Source organism: Homalodisca vitripennis, chromosome 5, assembly GCF_021130785.1.
Source record: "Homalodisca vitripennis isolate AUS2020 chromosome 5, UT_GWSS_2.1, whole genome shotgun sequence".
In the NCBI taxonomy this organism is placed as follows: Eukaryota; Metazoa; Arthropoda; class Insecta; order Hemiptera; family Cicadellidae; genus Homalodisca; species Homalodisca vitripennis.
This window is the reverse complement of record NC_060211.1, coordinates 149645498-149666387: the sequence shown is the minus strand read 5'-3', so window position 1 is coordinate 149666387 and position 20890 is coordinate 149645498. Positions and strand designations below refer to the sequence as shown.

The window sequence follows — 20890 nt, the reverse complement described above, 5'->3', positions numbered from 1 at the left end:
AACAACAAGTGTTGTAAATTCTAATCTTTATTGCTTACATTGTTTTAAATCGATCATACATTAGTATGTAGATCTTAGAACATATTTTCTTGACTCATTTATCGCTACAGGGTTTATAAGAGGATAATGACTTGTGATTAAATTTACATTGAAATTGTGTATTTCATATTAGATTAATACCACTTAAATTACATTCTTAAGCTTAGACAAAAGACTGTTTAATTGCAAAGCTTATCATTATAGACTATAAGGTATACTTGAACGTTAAGAAAGCATTATATAGCTAGTTATATAATGAAGATTATAGCTTAACGAGATGGGATACTGATATAAGGCAGTGGTGTGTATCTTACACTCTATAATTTAAACAGGTTTAACGAGAATACTGGAATTTTGCAATAACACCTGTTTTAATAATAAAATGGCATATATTTATTTAGGCTATTTTGAATTTAAAGAATACACAGTTTTCGTTTCAGAGTTTGCGTAGGGAATTGAGTACATATATTGAAGTTTAGATTTGCGAAATAATTATTTTTTTGCGTTGATAAATGCCAAACTTTCTGCCCGTTTTACAGTAAGAAAATGTTAAACAACATAGTAGTTTTAAGAATACCATAAAAAATGTTTTACAAAAATTGAATTCTTTCAACTTATTCAATAGCAAAGAAATATTTAAAAAACGAATTTATAGTTTAGTTACAACTAGTTCAATCTCTGTATTCGTTTTACATATTTTATTTACAGTATAATAGATTACCTTGGCACTTAGTTTTCTGCTTGTCGCATCAAGTATTCAACAGATCCACCTAGCTGTCAAGGATTCTTAAAACATTACGGTGTCAGTAAATAATGTTTTGGAAGATTTTATGTTCCTTATCCTATCCCAACTTACTTCTTCAAGACTGCAACCTTACAGGAATAGAGAAACAGCCTAGTCATATGGTTCCGTATCCTATTCAACGTTACTACTTCACGACTGCATGCAACTGTCAACCTTACTGGAATAAAGAAATAGCTCTAAACAGCCTTCATTTCATGGTCGTTGAGAGAAATCCTCCTTTCCATATTTTATCCCTTGTGACTGAAATACAATTAGAAACTTTACAGCATTAGCGGAGGGACCATCAGAAATCCCCTTACTTTTACAAAACATTTCAGTTATTATTTCTGAGTCAAGATGACTTACATATGAAAGTCAAGTGCCTCCAGAAAGTGGTGAAACTTCAGTACAGTATTGACATTATGGTTTATAGATAACAATACATACTATTTATACGTGTTTGTTGTATGACCATAAGAAAATCAATGGAAGTATGTACTGTTATTTAAATATGAACTTATGAACTTAATATATTATGTGTATTATATTGTGTTATAATCTGGGTAATATGTATTACCTGCCGAATTAATGGTAACATTGTAACTTGTCTTCTTAGACTAGAATACTTGCATCAAAAGTAGTGTGATAGGTTTGTAAAGGGAACATTAATTTTTTCGGACATCGCTCAGCGACACAAATTATCTGGATTGTTTGGTTTATTAATTATCCTCTTGTGGAAATATTGGATTGCAAAGGTAGAAATGTAGCGTTAATGGCTTATTATATAACTGAGCAATGGAAAATGTTTCAGTTATCCTAGCTTCTTAAAAAGTACTTACAGATACTAAATAAAGTATTGCAGCATAAAAATCATTTACTGCATATATTGCGATTGTAAAATGATGAAATTCACTAAAGATAGTGAATACGATAACGTAGACGGCAGATGGTTAGATAGTGTAATAAGGTGAACTATTGTAGTGAAACAACATGCACTGGTGTTGGGGTACTGTAGTAAAGTATACTACTGATAGTGAGGTACTTCAGTATAATAACGCGTACTACAGATATTAAAGTTGTATAACAAACTGGGAAATTTATCCAAACAAACATTCCTAAATACAATTCCACCTGTAAGTTCATGATTGAAATATAAACTAGATTTCTGAGTTTTTAAAATAAACTAGCATAATTATCATCTCGAAACTTTTTCCATAGTTTTTATTCGCATTTAATGATTCCGACTTTTACATAAATTTCGTATGATAATTATGATCATATTTAAAAATGATGTTTTATATAAATATTAGACTACAGTACTTATTTTCGTTGTCTCCGCGAAGAAATAAAATTATAGTGTGAATTATAAATTAATACAATTTTAATTTACAAAACAATCAGTAACTAACAATTTATTGTGTATTCCGTCAATCGATCAGGTAAAAGTATCTTAACTTTTTCCTATTGCTCAAAAATTCGTTAAAGTTATCTTTTGACATGCATAAGAAAAATGTACATGAACGATAAAAATTAAACTTTTACTTAAAAAATTAATTTTATATGTAGAGTCTAGGTTAATACAAAAATATAAATTTCATAGTATTCCGGCTTGTATGGCCTACATTGACTAGATTACATACTTAATAATTTTCTGAAAGGGAGTGTCATTAGGAATTCTAGAATATTATTTTACCAAATAGAAAGAATTATAAATAAATAGTAACACTGTTTAAACGTTTGGTACACATTAAAAGTGGGAGTAGTTTCAAACCTTTAAGTAGAAGTACCGCCACTATAGCCCAAGCCTCTGATTGGCCGAGAGCTCCGTGACGGCGACCAATGGGAGAGCAGCAAGCCCCCTCCCTGACTCCTCCCACACTCCAGAGCGATGGCGGATGGTGACATGTGGTGGTGGCATACGACTCCTCCCACACTCCCTTCCCTAGTAGATAAAGAGCGATGGCGGATGGTGACATGTGGTGGTGGCGTGCGGCGCGGCGCGCCATACGACTCCTCCCACACTCCCTTCCCTAGTAGAGCGATGGCGACAGTCATGACGGATAGTGACAGATGTGGTTCACTCGAAGGGTCATGGCGCGATGGCGATTAGTGACATGTGGTAGGGAGCTGCGCTCCAGATGACTCTTCCCACACTCCCCTTCCCTACTAGAGCGATGGCGGTAGTCATGGCGGATGGTGACAGATGTGGTTCCCTCGGAGGTTCATGGCGCGATGGCGGATAGTGACATGTGGCGGTGGTCTGGAAGGTAGGGACACTAAGTGACGGTAGCGATGGCCGATGGTGACATGGCGGCGGTCCGCCAGCTGGAGAGTGGATGCATTCCAAAAGAGCAGTGTGGTTGATTGCATCACCTCGTGCTATAAATAGTCATGCGTGCATTCCGGGGAGGCTTGATATAGCAGTTGCAACTGTTGGCTAGTTATATATAGATGCCAGATGGATTGATGTGGGCGATGGTATAAAAAGAGCACCACAACCTCTGTGCTGTAGCATTCTTGTTTTGGCTGCTTTTCGCATAGGTAATTTTTCTCTATCTCTAGTTGGCTAACAAATACTCACCTGCAAGCTGTATAAATACCACGGCTTCGTTAACCGCGTTAACCGGTATAGAATTGCGTTTAGTCCCAAAATAATTTAATAACATATCAGTTTTACAGAACTAAGCATTCCGGATTCCATTATGTCGGTAAATAATGTAGAGCCTGTACATATTGTAAACACCAATCAAACTTACGTCAGAAAGTTCAGGTTGTACGGCATGAAAACTACGTTCAAGTTTAACAGACCCCCTGTCGGTACGACCGAGTTAGATTGGATCAAGCGAGGGTTTGAAGAAGTTGTAGATCGTATGAAGGTGAACGCTTCAGACACAGACTATCTAGGTTTCACACTGACCAGTTTAAATTTCAAAAATAAAGAACCGGGCTATGTAGCCTTTAGACCAGCCGCTGACGTAACACTTGATATATTATGGCAGATATTTGGTGGGATAGTCCAGAGTAATGCCGAATCCATTACGTCTAGTGACACATTCCAGGTGACCTGTACTGTTGTCAGCCTTCCTATCGGTAGAGGTAGAAATAGACCCGGTAAGTACAGCAACTATAGCGAAGAATGCAAAAATCGAAAGGGTATTGTCGTTGTAGAAAATAAAGACAATCTATGTTTACCCAGAGCTCTAGTCGTAGGCAAAGCCCATGTAAAGAAGGATCCGGAGTATAAAGCTATACGTCAAGACAGACGTCAGAGGCAAACACTAAAAGCTCAAAAATTAATGGCAAAAGCTCGAGTTAATATCGCTGAAGAAGAAGGGGCTGGAATAGCAGAACTCGAAAAATTTCAAGACCACTTAAAGAAATACAAGATAACAGTTTATAGTTATAATACAAAAGGCCGTGATGTATACTTTAGTGGAAATAATAATGACGCATTGTACAACATCAACTTGTTGTTTCACGACGGTCACTACAATGTAATTACCAACTTGACCGCAGCTTTTTCATGTCATTTTTACTGTGAAGCCTGCCATGTGCCGTATGAACATAAAGGAGAACACAGATGCTCAACAATTTGCTCTGCTTGTAGCACAATCTCACCCCCCTGCAAGCTCGAGCATGCGGGAATAACTTGTCCTGAGTGTAATCGTCACTTTAAAAACCAACGCTGCTTCATCGCTCATCAAAGTGACCTATGTAGAAACGTGAAAATGTGTCTAGACTGCGGTAAACTCATAAACAAAAGACTAAGGAAAACAAGCCACGAATGCGGTGAGGTGTATTGCAGCGTTTGCACTGCTTTCAAACCCTCAAACCACCAATGTTATATGCGTCAAAATAAAGCATCCGCTAAAACCGACAATTTTTTATACATATTCTTTGACTTGGAGACTCGTCAGGATGATTGCCTCGAGAGTGACCCCAACGTCAAGGTACACAAAGTTAATTTGTGTGTCTCTGAACAGTATTGTAACCGGTGCATACACAGCAACGAGTCTTGTGACAGCTGCGTGCAGCGTAGAAAAATCTTTGAACAAGACCCAATATCTAATTTTATGCACTACGTAATGGAAGTGCGCAAACCGTACAAAGACGTTTGCGTTATTGCCCACAATGGACAAGGGTTCGACTTCCAGTTTGTCTTGAAATACGTGTTAGAACAAACAAAGTTTACTCCAGAAGTCATCACACGGGGGACTAAAGTGATATTGATGGAGCTTGACAATGTACGTTTTATAGACTCCCTCAACTACTTTCCAATGGCTTTGTCTGCCCTACCTAAAGCCTTCGACTTAGGCCCTGAAAAGAAAAAAGGCTACTTTCCGCATCTCTTCAATACACTCGCGAACCAGAACTACACAGGACCTATACCTGCAAAAGAGTACTACTGTCCTGATTCAATGTTTGAGAAAAACAACAAGGACTTTGAAAAGTGGCACAACGAGCAGGTATGCAATAACTATGTATTTGACTTCCAGAAGGAATTAATTGAATATTGTATATCTGATGTTGACATCTTGGCTAAAGCTTGTATTAAATTTAGATCACTCTTTATATCCGAATGCAATGTTGACCCATTTTTAGAGGCTGTCACTATAGCTAGCGCGTGTAACCTGGCATTTAGACGTAATTTCTTGAAGCCAGAGACAATAGGCATAATACCGAAGAAAGGATACAGGTTGGTGGATACCCAGTCGTCTGCTGCACTCCAGTGGTTAGCTTATGAGGAAGAGCAGCGGGGTGTGAGGATCCAGCATGCTGGTCGAGAGCGGGAGGTTAAAATCGAGGGGATGAAGGTGGATGGTTTTGATGGGGCGCGAATATATGAGTTTCAAGGTTGCTACTACCACGGTTGCCCAAAGTGCTTTCCGTACAAAAGAGAAGAGCCTCTGAAAGAAGACCCATCTGACACCCTCGAATTGAGATACGAGAGGACAAAAGCCAAAATGGAAAAACTCTCTCGAACCCCCTACGAACTAGTAGAGATGTGGCAATGCGGATTTAACAATCTGAAAAGAGATCGAGATCTCACACATTTGGAAAATCATCCCGTGTTGACAACCTTACCGCTCAATCCCCGAGACGCTTTCTTCGGAGGAAGGACGGGGAATGCGATGACATACCACAGGTGTACGGAAGATGAGCAAATACACTACGTAGACGTATGTTCCCTCTATCCCTACGTCTGTAAACGGGGCAAATATGCGATTTCCCATCCTACCATCTACATTGGTGACAAAGAGTGCAGGGAAAGGGGAATGCAAGCTGAGGGTCTTCTAAAGTGCAAAGTGCTTCCTCCAAAAGATCTGTACCACCCAGTGCTTCCAGCTCGAATGAATGACAAATTAATGTTCGTACTGTGCAATGATTGCGGCGAAGAGCTCAACAGCGGAGAATGTCAACATAGCGACGACGAAAGGGCGTTGATTGGCACATGGACGATGGATGAAATACGCAGAGCAGTTGAAAAAAGCTACAAAGTTGTCGAAATGTACGAGTTGTGGGAGTACAAGATGGCCACCTTCGAAGAAGGTGGACTGTTCACTGAATTTATAGATAAATTCTTAAAGATAAAACAAGAAGCATCTGGCTATCCCTCCTGGTGCGTCACAGATGAGGATAGAGAGAGGTATGTTCAAGACTACTTCGAGCACGAAGGAATCAGACTAGATCCAGTTAAAATAGAGAAAAACGAAGGTCTCCGTTCTCTCGCAAAACTAATGCTTAACTCGTTTTGGGGCAAGTTTGGTCAAAGGGAAAACCAAACAAAGACTCTCATCACAAGGGATCCTGAAGAACTCTTTAGACTATGCATGGACTCAGGAGTTATCGTCAACACAATACAGGAAGTCAGTGAAGACGTTGTTCTGGTCAGTTGGCAACATCTAGAGGAGGTTGGCGAATCATTAAGTACGGTAAACGTTGTCCTAGCAGCCTACACTACAAGTCAAGCCCGATTAAAGCTTTATGATCACCTGGAAGCACTGGGTAAACAAGTATTGTACTACGATACAGATAGCGTTGTGTACCTATACAAAAATGGTTTATACAGAGTAAATACCGGTGACTATCTAGGGCAGATGACAGACGAGCTGGCTAAAGACTACGGTCCCGGTTCATATATTATCGAATTCGTTTCCGGTGGTCCAAAGACGTACGCTTACCGTGTTTTTTCTACAAACAAAAATGATTTTGTATGTGTCTGCAAAATTAAGGGCTTGACTCTTAACTTGAAAACTTCCAAAAATTTAAATTTTGAAAAACTTAAAGAAATGGTTCTTAGTGAAACCTGGGTAACGCTTGATATTGAAGAAAACAGAATTAGGAGAACAAAGTCTAGACAGATAGTGACCGTCAAAGAAACAAAGGTTTTCAAAATTACTGGCCCAAAACGCAAGCGTGAAGGTGAATATGGTACTTTACCGTACGGTTATTGTAAAAAATCTAAAACCAGCTAGAGTTGGAATCTTCAGCTGTCTAAAGGAGGTATTTGGTGTACTAGAGACGGAAACATTATCACAGTGAAATGTAGTGATCTGTTAATGATAATCGGAGACAACAATAAAAATAACTCACCCTTTTGGAAGTCTAGTAGCCGTTATCCTAGTACTCTCTCCAGCCGTTCCAGTCACCGCCATCACGCAAATCGAATTCGTCTTCTTCTTCTTCTTCCTGTATTGAATATCCACTCTCGGATTCTGAGTCCTGAATCAAAAACTCCCATCCACTACTAACACTACCCCAGGAAACTGTTGAAGAGGTGAATGAGGACGATCTCGAAAGGGGACACGGTGGTTGTGATGGAGTCGACAACAGGTCAATAACACTTAAATACAAAGAATAAGCAGCAATAATTACTGATATCATCTCGAGTTGGCGCGAACACAGTACTGAGTGAGACGACCCACAATTATAAACACCAGCAACTGCATGTGGTCACCACATGTGGCGGTGCATCTCCTGCATAGATGCACTATCTAAATATAGACTCCAGAGCCGGGGTGATGAGGAGGTTGGTCTAAACACTGTAGAAACAAACTTTTCCTTCGGTCTCTGTGAGATGTGACCATATAAGGTGGGAGGACTCACGCATGTAGATGTGTGAAAACTTCACTGGACGGTTATCTCGAGTGACCACCACCTCTTAAAAGTGCTCCGGTAGATCTAGATGTGGGGAATTATTATTATTATTGTACATGTGTTCACGTCAGTATATGTTTCAAAAGCATTGTTTCATCCTGCAGTCGTATCTCGACTCGCAGTCTTCAGAATATGCAATAGTTTTGTCCATGGACACGTATTTAAGACCCTGCTGAATCCAACCTTACCCAAGCTCTGCAGTGTAAAAACTGCATCCTAATCGTTCTCAGCTACTACTTCCACGAGGGAAATGAAGTAATTCAAACCGTTGAGCTTTTCCAAATTCTAATGTCATCTCCTGTCACGCTATCTAGTACTTCAATATCGGTCATGTTCCGTACCTGATTGAAGGTGTAAATGTGATGAAATACCCTTGTAACACGGTAGCAACCGTGATGCAAGGAAGGGAGGTGGGAACTCGGCTGCCCACCACAGCATACAGCGTTGGATGGAGCTGTATGGGTATTTCCGGTCGAATTGTTTACAGTCTATATGCTGATTGTGAACAACCGAAACGGTAATACTAGGGGGATAAATCGGAGGCATGAACTAGCGTCTTTTGGAGCATGCCACGGTCTACAGCGGTGGAGGGGCTGTAGAATTTGGGGGTTAAATATAAAAGTCCTGCCACATTCTTCTCATTTTCAAAATGGAGAGACGTCAAGCAATAGCTAACGAGCTACATAGGCCAGTTCGTCGTAATTTCAGGAGACGAAGTGTCACTCTGAAAGGTAAGGACGATCTTTACCAGGCAGATCTCGTGGAGATGATACCGTACGCTGGTGAAAACAAGGGGATGAAGTATATACTGACAATTATAAACTGTCTGACAAAATTCGCAATAGCTGTACCGTTAAAAAGTAAAGCAGCAGTGGAGGTAGCTAAAGCGCTGGAACCCATTCTACAAAAACACAAGATGAAGAACTTCCAGACTGATCAGGGTAAAGAATGGTTCAACGGTCACATTAATAAATTGATGATGCATTACGGGATCAATCACTTCAATACATATTCCGAACTCAAGGCTAGCATAGTTGAACGCCTCAACCGAACATTAAAAGAGAAAATGTGGAAAATATTCACTGCTCGAGGTAGTTACGAATGGGTTAGTCTTTTGCCGAAAATAGTTAAGGGTTACAATGCTACTATTCACAGAACCATCGGTATGAAACCGAAAGATGTACGACAAAAACATGTGAAAACCATTCTGGAGCGCATAAATCGTGCAAAAAAACCCAGAGAACAAGAACACCTAAAGGCCAAATTTAGTGTGAACGATAAAGTGAGAATAAGTAAGTACAAACGTGTTTTTCAAAAAGGTTATTTACCTAATTGGACAAATGAAATATTTACAGTGTACGCTGTAAAACCGACAAATCCCAAGACTTATATCCTGCAAGACTCACAAGGAACCATCTTGAAAGGTGGATTTTATGAGCCTGAACTGGCCAAGGCGAACACGGGAAACGTTTATTTAATTGAAAAAGTGTTGAGAAGAAAGAAAGACAAGGTACTAGTTAGATGGGCAGGATTTGATAAAACAAGTGACACATGGATTGACAGAAAGGACATTCTTTGAGAGAGAGAGAGAGAGAGAGAGCGGTGACTATATTTAAATTTAGCCATTCCTGTGATGCATTCAGTATCTGTTGCAATGCGTGTAGTAAAACAATCCGTGGAGCTTCCCGTGTCTAATTTTGATCGGTTTGTTACTGGGGGAGGTGACATGACCAAAATAGGTAGTAAGCACGGTCCCCTGTTGCCAAACTCGATACGATGTATTATTGCCGGACCTTCCAACTGTGGCAAAACTAACGTGCTGTTCAACCTCTTGTTTGATCCCAATGGATTGGTTTATGAGAACATATACGTTTTTTCTAAATCACTGTATCAGCCTAAATATAAATTCCTTGCAAAAGTGTTACCTAAAGAGATCGGGTACTTTCCATCGGACGATAACAGCACTGTGATAAACCCTAGTGACGCCAAAAAAAACTCAATCATGGTGTTTGATGACATAGCCTGTGAAAAGCATGACAACATTAGAGCCTATTTCACTATGGGCAGACACAACAATATTGATGTGTTCTATCTCGGTCAGACCTACAGTCGTATTCCTAAGCAGTTGATACGTGATAACACTAATTTTATAATTATATTTAAGCAGGACGATATGAATCTGAAACATGTTTACGCCGATCACGTCAATACAGATATGCCTTTCGACTCATTTAAAAAGGTGTGCGCTAAAGCTTGGAACGACAGTAACCACGGGTTTCTAGTCATTGACAAAGACCGTGACATTTATAAAGGGCGGTACCGTATTGGTGTTGACACTTTTCTTGAGTCACTATGAGTGCGCGGATCTATTATTACAATGATATTGGAAAATATACAGGCGTCAATAGCGACGGAGTCAGGAGACCGGCAAAAGTCCGCTCGAATCTCTGTACATGGTATTATGAGGATAAGAAAGGATTTTGCGGGAACTATTGCAGTAGACGTGGTAAACACGGTGATGCTTATAACAGGAGGTGTTGGCGTCACAAGAGACAGGGTGTCTACAGTCGCAGTTTACCACCGATAGTATTGTTAATGATTTCGTCGGACGAGCGTATATACAACCGTGAAAAATGGATATCGTTCATCGTCGAATGTCAGGAGAGGGGTGTTCCAATAGAATTAGTAATTTACCACGAAGACATGCTAAACGGTACTGTGCGTGAACCCATGAACTTATTGTCTCGGTTCAGACCGTTTCCAGACCTATTTGGCAAACCGATATTGAAACTTAGTAACGCTCACGGTAGTTTAAACTTTACTCAGATATACTTGAGAATGTTGAAGTATGGGTGTAGTATTCCTTACGCAGCCAAGTGTATAGTGTTAACGGGTCGCAGCATTCCGATTAGATCACCTGTAACAGTGTACAGACGCGCGCTACGTTCACAGTGTTACATAGACGTTAGCTACAACGTACACTACGGGCCAACTCCTGGTAGTATACAGGGAAAACGGGGGAAGACGTTTGCTGCAGTGAATAACTTATGTCAAGGACTGTACACAACAGAGTTCATAAGACGTGCTCTACCCACGGTACCTTTGGAGTGTAAAAAATTCGGTCTCTCTCTAGTAGAGGGATCCGGTGAGTACAGAATAACACGACCAGAACTATTTAGTAGTTGGCACGAATTTACCGGTGCAAACTCAGATGAGTTTCTGCTCCTAAATTCATACCTATTGCACAATACTGACGTGGAAAGACCTATTCAGGATCTGAAGAGGTATATGGACAAAACGATAGCGAACGACCAGTACACTGTTGCTGAAATACCCCAATGGCGAGGCGGTATAAAAAGGACTTTTATCTTCAAAGACCTATCACGACGTGAACGTATTCCTAGATTCAGTCGTGAAAGTGACAGATACTATTCTGGCCTACCACTGTCCTCAGGTGTTTCACTTAAAGAAGTGATTCGTTACATTAGAAAACACAAGAAGCGGGCATTATTTTTTAGACAGGTAGAACTACCATGAAGAGACTAGAGTGCAGATTGATCGATACTTCTCATTATTTGCATATGAGGAAATCCTATATAAATAAACAGATAACAGGCTGTGGGTTCAGTGTCAATCATGACGCGAAACAAGAAGCAGCTTATGACGGAGATATCAAAATTAAAGAAATCTATAAAACAAAAGTATAATCGGTTTAAGCGGGGTGAATTGGAGTCCGAGGAGATGTTTGAAAAGCAATACCAGCCGTTGATCAAGGAATTGCGTGACACCAAGGAGACACGCACTTTACACACCGATGTCAAGAAGGAAATCAAGAAAGAGGAAGATAATGCAGATGATGACGATGATGAAAACTCAGAGTTTCTACCAAATGTATTTTCTTCGCCTAATCTTCCTCATTTAAAACCATCGGTCTCCACTAGACTTGATTCTGGAGCAGAAGAAGTGTTTGAGACAGACGACAAAGGTGATGGTGGAAACAACGAAATTACAAAAATGCTTTCAACACCTACGGGTCTACAGACGGCGTCCCAATATATCGCTGATAGCTTTGCTCATCCGTTGACCAGAAAGTACATGCAAGAGCTTATGAAGGATTTGGGTGGGCGTTCATCTAAAATTGACCATCTTTACGGTCCTCGTTACGAAAAAAATACTTTAATGGTTGGCAATAAGGAATTGCAGTTTGATGAGGACGGTAGTATTCGAATAGATGATGTGGCGTATAAGCCACAAGAGGGTCTGTACGAGTTGATTTTCAAGCGAATACCGGATGATGAAATCTACAATGACGAAGACAAAATCGCTTACAAAGATATACTGAAGAAAACTAGCGCTCATAAAAGAAACTATAACCCAAATGGAGTTATCAATCGCAACACGTCGCTAAAGTATAAGTATGTAATTTCAGACTTATTTCCAAAAGTAGTTAAGGGTTCTGGAGCTGACAGGAAAGCTCATAGTGTGACTAAATCACTATCAGATCCCGATACGGTTTACTGGAACGATCCAAATGAGTTGTGCGACCGTCTTAGGCTGTTGGTGGCATCCGCTGAAGCTGGAAACACGAACCACAAGAACGAGATTATAAATATCCTTGAAGAATTGAAAGAATCAAAGACTATATCAGGTGATGGTAACGCGAGATTCAGATCATTGATGAGATGACCGTCAATAAGTTTGGTCAGAGACCACAATATCTGAAGAAGCAAGACATCCAGAGAGTTATGAATACTGTAAACAAAAAGCTAAAGAAAGATGTAAGAAGACTGTACTCTCAAATTTCAACCCTTCAAAATCAAGCGCTTATTCAGCAGGATCAAATAAACAGCTTACAAAATAGAAATGAAGAAGCTATAAGACGTCTAGCAGTTCAACTATTTCACTGGATCAACAAGATACACACTACCGTACCTCCAGCTCGCTTCCACACCGCCTTAGATGCTGATGAAAACACATATATTGACTGGGATAAGATATTTATAAAGAGCAATGTACAGGAAGAGTCTTCATCACTTGTAAAATGAGTGTGGACAAGTTTGGACGACGCTTCAAGCGTACAAAGGCTAAACAAGGTCCGAAAGGCGAGGGATTCAATGTGACTGCCGAAGGTGACTATGACGTGCAGAGAAAACGTCTAAGAAATCTAGGGAACCCGGAAAATGAACTAGACGCTGTTAATCTACAGACGTTGATCAGTAAGTTAGGAGCTCTGCAAACCGAAATGATTACTTTAACCGACAAGTTAAACAGCTTGAAAGATTCACAAGAAAATTCTATGAAACTTTTAGCGGTTCAATTGTTCCATTGGATCAATAGAGTACACAGTACCGTAGCTGTTGGTAGGTTTCAAGCACACTTTAACGTTGATGCACATACATATATCGACTGGGATAAGATATTTATAAAGAGTAAAATTCGTGACTCGTCATCACTTGCACAATGAGTGTTGACAAGTTTGGACGGCGATCCAGGCAGTTTGGAAAAGGCGGGTTAAGAGGACCGAAAGGAGATGGATTCAAGCTGACGACCGAAGGTGACTACGACATTAACGGGAAGCGGCTAAGACATGTAAAAAGTCCAGAAGATGATCTCGACGCCGTAAATCTACAAACGCTGACCAGTAAATCGGTGATAATCGGGAAAGATGGAATTGACTGTCGGAAACAGAGATTGAGCAATATAAGTAAAGCTACAAGGCCATATGACGCTCTACCACTCGCTCAACTGGCCGAACACATACCGTCAAAAGATTTAAAGGATAAATCTTACAAGTTTCATCGCTTTAGATTACATCAAATTGGGGAGCCTAAACAAAACGATGACGCGTTAACACTCGGTTACTTCAAAAATAACACAATAAAAAAAAAGCAGGATGGTTGGGAGCTTGGAAACAAAAGGCTAAAGCTAGTGGCCGATCCTGTCGAGCTTCGTGACGCTGTGACGCTCAACTATTTCAACGCAAACACAGTTACAAAGAAGCAAGACGGTTGGGAGTTTGCAAACAAAAAGTTAGGGTTAGTTGCAGACCCTACCGAAATGCAAGATGCTGTGACAATGAACTATCTCGTTCGTGTCTTAAGTGAAGTGTTTTACAGTTTCTATATACGTCTCGCTCCTCCTGGTGATAGTGTTAGATCGGTCGCTAAAGACCAGTGGATTCGTTCAAACGTTGTTGATGATCCGTTTTTCTTAAACTCCAAAACGAAAATAATGAGATCGGAAGACTAATTATATAAACTGTGATTGCAAGGCATACACTGCAGTCTGGTTTTAGCCACGGCGCGGATAAAATGGCAAAGCGCAAGGGGTCGTCCGTCAGACGAAAGCGAACCATCGGAGGAGCAGGAGGTGTTATCTCTAGTGTTATTAACAAGGCGATTGACCTTCTACCTTTTGAAGCACACATCCCCAGCTATTCCTTCTGCGGACCTGGCACATTTTTGAAAAAAAGAATCGCTAGGGGTGAGAAGGGGGTGAATTTATTGGATGATGCCTGCCGTATTCACGATATAGCTTACGATAAATACAGTGACTCGGAGCATCGCAATCAAGCAGACAAAGAGTTGGCAAAGCGGGCTTGGGATAGAGTAAAATCGTCAGACGCGACTTTAGGTGAAAGAGCAGCTGCTTTAGCTGTAACTGGTGCGATGAAAGCTAAAACGGCTTTCGGTGGTGGAAAAAGACGAAGGAAAGTTGTTAAGAAGAGCGGAAAGACGAAAGGTAGGGGCCTTTACCTAAAACCGTATCCAAAGAGGGGGGCTGGTGTTAGAAAAAAGAAGAGGAGTTGTTGTAAAAAAAAAATCTCGATCCCGATAAGACCGTTGACAAATTTCGAGTTGATCCACTACGCTAAACAACTAAGCATTCCCAATTTTAGAGGGGTGTTTATGCGTGACACGTTACCTCAAACAGGGCCTAGAAAATACGAGTCAGCTATAGTTAATCTGGACTCAAGTTACGGTGACGGTACTCATTGGGTTTGCTACAGAAAACGCCGGCATAACGTGAGCTATTTTGACAGTTTCGGAAATCTTCGCCCTCCTTGGGAACTCATATACTATTTCGGACCCACCGCTGATATACAGTATAATTATCAAAGTCGTCAGGGGATTGATTCAGTTGTATGTGGACATCTGTGCTTAGAGTTTCTCAGCGGAAAGAATGTTTTGCCTGAGCGGGAAAGGTTCAAGAATAACTTGTGACGTATTTCCTCCATACGACACCAGTGATGGCGATTACGTAATTGGATTGATAGATCTGAGCACATTCAATTCCATTCCCAATATTGAAAAGAATGTAAACGATAAATTTTATTACGGAAACCATGATGAAGTGATAATGTTTGAGGAAGGTTCTTACGAAGTAGAAGATATTGCGAATTATATACAGGGGAGACTACCGGAGGGGATCACAGTCCGCTTGAATGCAAATAACAATACTCTTAAGACCGAGATTAAAAGCAACGTGCAGATTGATTTCAGCAAGAAAGGCACAATTGCATCGATATTGGGCTTCAGCAAAAAGGTGCTGCAAGCTAATAAAGTACACACTTCAGACCTGCCTGTGAATATTCTCAAGGTGAACAGCATAAGAGTTGAGTGCAACGTTGTTCGCGGCTCGTTTGATAACGGTGTAGAGAGTCACGTTATTCACGAGTTCTTTCCACAAGTAGAGCCGGGGTATAAAATAGTCGAGACACCTGGTACAGTGATTTATTTACCACTCAACGTTCAGAAGGTGCACACCATAACTGTCGAGCTTAAAGATCAAGACAACAATCCTGTGAATCTCAGAGGTGAAACGTTATCTTTGAGGTTGCATGTAAAGAAAGTGGGTGCTCATGGGTCTAGTATTTAAGGAGGGTGTGAACATAATTAAGGTCATTAGACCGCCGCGCCTGATAGTGGTAACTTCTGCTAACGCAAATTTATTGCGCTCTCTTGGCTTTAAAGTTAACACCGGCGCAATTCGTGGAAATGCTCGATATAGAGAGTCCCGCTGAGTACAATGAAATCATTACCGGACTGGAATATCACACACATAATCCGTATGCTTCAACCACGTTTAATAATAACGATGAAATACGGATACCAATCAGTTATCAGGACTTAATAACAGCTCCTTTCGAAAGTACACTACACGTTATGGGTACAGTAAGCGGTAAGAAAGCAGACGGTACAACAGATGCTAAAGTGTCTTTGGTTAACAATGCTATCGCTTTTCTCTTTGATGATATCCGATACGAGATTGGCGGTGTGGAAATTGATCGCACAAAGAATTTAGGTATAGCCAGTTCCTTAAAAAATATATTATCAGCTCGTGCAGAAGACGAAAAGAATCTGGAAAATGCATGCTGGTTCGGCCCCGGTGGAAAGAGAGAAATGGACAAATTCTCGTTTTCTGTACCTTTAAGATTGTTGTTGGGATTCGCAGAGGATTACAAGCGAATAATTGTGAATGTAAAACAAGAGTTGATACTGCTGCGGTCGGCGACAGATGCCAACGCTATTATTAGCGAGGATGCAGTGACTCACGCGTTGAAGATCACCAATCTGTACTGGCGGGTGCCTCACATCTCTGTATCCGACTTGTTTCGTGCTAAAATCCTACATCTAGTTGAAAAAGATACTCCAATACATATACCGTTTAGATCGTGGGAGTTGCATGAATACCCTGTACTGCCGCAAACTGAACGTCAATCATGGACTATAAAAACCTCTTCTCAATTGGAGAAACCACGATACGTGATTGTAGCTTTCCAGACAGAAAGGAAAAACAACTTAAAGAAAGACATGTCATGTTTTGACAGTTGTAAGTTATCGAACATCCGTCTATATTTAAATACACAATATTTCCCTTATGACAACATTCACGGAGACGCAGCTATATTCTACGAAATGTTTGTAAGATTTCAAAACTCCTATTATGGCGATTTAGGTGGTCGTCGGTGGCCTGACGTCAGTCTGGACACGTTTAAAAATAAAACACCTCTGTATGTGATTGATTGTTCACGCCAAAATGATTCGGTCAAGTCTGGACCTGTCGATGTGCGGATAGAATTTGAGGCTACGGAAGCGTTCAAGGCCAACACCACAGCCTACTGTCTACTGCTTCATGACTCGTATTTCGTTTACACAATGCTCAAGGGCACGGTAAAGAAGATGATGTAACGTGAATAAAACACGATTCAAATGACAGAATCTTTCAGTTTCAAATTGGACGCCACGATGGAAGGTTCACGGAAGATAAATATCGTCCTTGATTTGGTCGGTGAAATCCGTAGACTAATCCAGAATCACCAGTTAACAACAATGAAACGAACAAGTGACGGCTACATGCATTATTGCGAATGTGCATATACCACACCGGATTGTCAAGATGTACCAGACACTTGTGTATGTGTAATGATTGACAGGCGGAAAGATGAAATATTCAGACTGTTAAATGAAATTTACGATAACACTGTGCAAAACGACGACGATGTCATAGAAGATGATAGTGACTATACGGTATCGTCTATGGAAGAGGGAGAGGGGGAGAAGGAGGAGATATGTAATTGTATAAGTCAGTGACTAATACGTCAGGTACTTAAAGGTTTGCTCAAAGTGTACAGAGTCATTCGTGATCATGGAGCGAAAGAGTGAAGACATACAGGCTACTGTCGCTGCTGCTGTGTTGAAGGAGGAGGAGGAGAAGCAGCTGGTGAGTCAACCGATGGAAATAGACAAGATTAAATCAATCCGTAAAAGCTCAAAACGAAATCTCCCGAATCTAGTTACCGGAGTGTTTCTAAAGTCTCTTTACTTTTTGAATCCTGATTGTTCCAAATACTTGATTGTAGGATTGTTTGTTGATCACGACAATGGTGTCGGTATCTTGATGAAGGGTAAAAGGGGAACGTTTGCGTTTTGGAAACCGGAAATGTTCAACATTTTATTAGGGTGCGCGAACCAAATCACTGGTCTCTTGGAATCGACAGGCGTGCATAGATTCAGGAGTTCTAAAAGCGAAAGTGGAGAAAATATGGTAGTACGCAGGGTGTTTGGTCAGCAGTACGTTGTACTGTACGACGGAAAGAATACATTAACTCTGTCCGTAGACGAGTGGACACAGTTCACCAACTGTCTGCCCTGCATAACACGTCAAATCAACGAGCTGTTTTTAACGGAGGATCTATTGAGATCTTACGTCAGTGATGTGTTAGCTCTGACTAGTAACGGAAGTCCGGACGAGGGTTACGTTGATCCGCCTGAGGCTTTACCACGTCACCTTTGCGATAGACTTTTTGATGACGTCCAGTGCTACAAACGTTGGCCAAATCCCAGAGGTAATGAATGCGGCAGTAGTTGAATTTCAAGCTTTTCAAGGTAATAAAAAGCAGTTTATAATAAAAGAATTTGCAATTGTGTCTAATTCATTGCAATGTCAAATTGTTTTCAAACCTCCATTTCCGCGGGAGAAATTAAACAAGAAAATGCGAAAGACAGCTCTGTGGTTAGAAAAGAACTACCACAAGATCTTGTGGGAAGAAGGTGATTTCCCTTACTGCGGTCGTGTCATTCGCAATTTGTGCAAGCCTTTTACTATAATTTATACACGCGGACACGAGAAGGTGAAATTTTTAAGACAATTTCACAATAACGTTTACGAGCTAGATAACTTGACATGTGACGAAAATAGTACGTTGTGCAGTCGTAAAGGAACGCATCGATTTTCCTGCTCCTTACCGCAACATAATGACCGTGATGAAGATGTACGGTGTGCAATGCACGCTGCTAAATGTAGTTTTGAAATCCTGATTAAAAACAGGTTCACCAGTCCACTTAGTAGTCATTCTGTTAACGGTCACTGTTGAGATTACATCGTGCTAGCATGGGGAGTACGGCTGCTGCTACCGCTGATGTTTGGGACCTAATTTCTCGAGAGCCAAAAGCTCCTGTCGGTGTGCTCACTGATGCCTTCATTTTGAAATTTAGTCGCTTTCTAAATTGGAGGCTTTTATCGGCAAACTATACTTTTTCCTTTGACATGTTGAGAATATTTCAGCATAAAGTAATTTGGACCATGGTTTTAGAGAATGCTCGCCTTCCTGAATTCTTTTTGCGTGAAATGGTACCGAACTTTGACACCTACTGTTGGATAGTAATAAGTCGTCACCAGGTTCTTTCAGAACAGTTTATACACGATTTTGCTGAACAGTTGGACTGGGATTACATACTATTGTACCAACAACTTAGTGGAAAGTTTCTTCAGGACCATAGTAGTTATTATGGTGATGAAGCGTGATATGTTCCGTAGAAACTCCAGCTAGAAGAATTAGACCACATTGAAAGGCTTCACCGAGTAAAGTGGTCTATAACCGATTCTTTGTAAGTGTTTGATGAGTCACATTGAAAGGCTTCACCGAGTAAAGTGGCTTCTGGGTAACTTGCTGAGAATCTGAATCCGCTAATGGGACATCCTATGTAAGTTTACAACGAGTCACATTGAAAGGTTTCTCCAAGTAAAGTGGCTTGTATGAAACTTGCTGAGAGATTGTTTCAGCTTCACCTGGATGAGACAAGTCATATTGAAAGGCTTCACCAAGTAAAGTGACTTGTCGCGTCCGCCTTAGACGATGTAGTATATTGTAGGTTAGTAAAGAAAAACCCTTCTCGGAAGGAGGAGGGGTTCGGCATTAAGTTGAGGACTACTCCTGACACGTGGAAGAGGAAAAGCCATTTGCGAGAGCAGAGGAGTTTGGCATTAAGTTGAAAACTTCAAAGTTCACGTGGGCTAAAAAAAAATTTGCAAAATATAAAAGTTTTTGCGAGTACTTGACAGTGAGACGGAAAGGTTCGGCATTTAGTTGAGAACTTAAACGAACTCGCTGAACGGTCTCGCAAGGACACAAAAAAAGTTTATTTTTTTCGGAGGTGGCAAATTTGTTATGGAGTGGCCATCACGACAGAGTGGGCGATGGTTGGGGCCCACTCCCAAGACAAAGAGAGGTGACACGGAGAGGTTCGGCATTGAGTTGAGAACTTGAACGTGTTCAGTGTTCTTTGTTAAGTGAGATTAGGCCTCCTGGGGAAACTCACTATAATAAAAAACGCGCCGAGACCCCTACGGCCTGGCTCAATGCCTACCGTGGTGATGGAAACGTGGGTCAACCTGATACACCGCATTCCAGTCTAAATATGACAGCGATTACCATATATGGGTGTTGCATGGCACAAAGCCTACAGGGGTGACGGAGTAGTTGGCCAATTTTACACGCTGCATTCCAGTCTAAATGTGACACCTATTACCATACATGGTATTGCACCTTGGATACCTCCCACCTTTCCAATCAGGTATAAAATATCGCGAGAAAAGCTGACAGTCACAGTCAATCTCTACGTATCGTGATCATCGTATCCGTTACAGGTAAGTGACCATGTCTTTACTTTGTATTTTTAGCTAACAGAGGCTCTGTGACGGATTATTGTTATAGTTTGGAATTTGTTTTACAGGAAATCATGGATCTTTCGTCAAAACTGACATCCCTCGAAAAGCAGGGTGAAATTCAACCAAAGATTTCAATAAAGGAATTAACGCGGAAATCAGGATACAAGATTCTTGAGGCGAGGAAGGTTCACACCAAATTTGACAGGATGGCTGTCATGCTGGTGATAGAACAGGATGGATCGAAGACGGCTGTAACATTTTTGCCTGCTAGGTTCGAGAGATGCCTTAACGAGGAAGATCTGCAAGAGATGACAACGTCAAAAAAGTTTAGAGTTCGGTGTAGCGGATCTAATGGACTTTCAGCGGACGTAAGGATATGGAAGTAATTACTTTGCATGTGGTTTGTACAACAGCTGTAGTGAGTTTAAAATAAACAGTACGAAGTCAAACAAAGTGTTT

The 20890-nt window shown here is 40.8% G+C and overlaps 1 protein-coding gene across 1 annotated transcript; it reads left to right on the top strand.

Moving 5' to 3' along the window:
* Positions 1-3525: 3525 nt before the first annotated feature.
* LOC124363657 lies at positions 3526-20817 on the top strand. Its single transcript, XM_046818918.1, has 6 exons — positions 3526-3699; positions 4807-6711; positions 8733-8922; positions 9337-9491; positions 17597-17704; positions 20497-20817. Exons 1-6 carry the CDS (start codon positions 3526-3528, stop codon positions 20815-20817), a joined length of 2853 nt encoding a protein of 950 aa, XP_046674874.1.
* Positions 20818-20890: the final 73 nt, after the last annotated feature.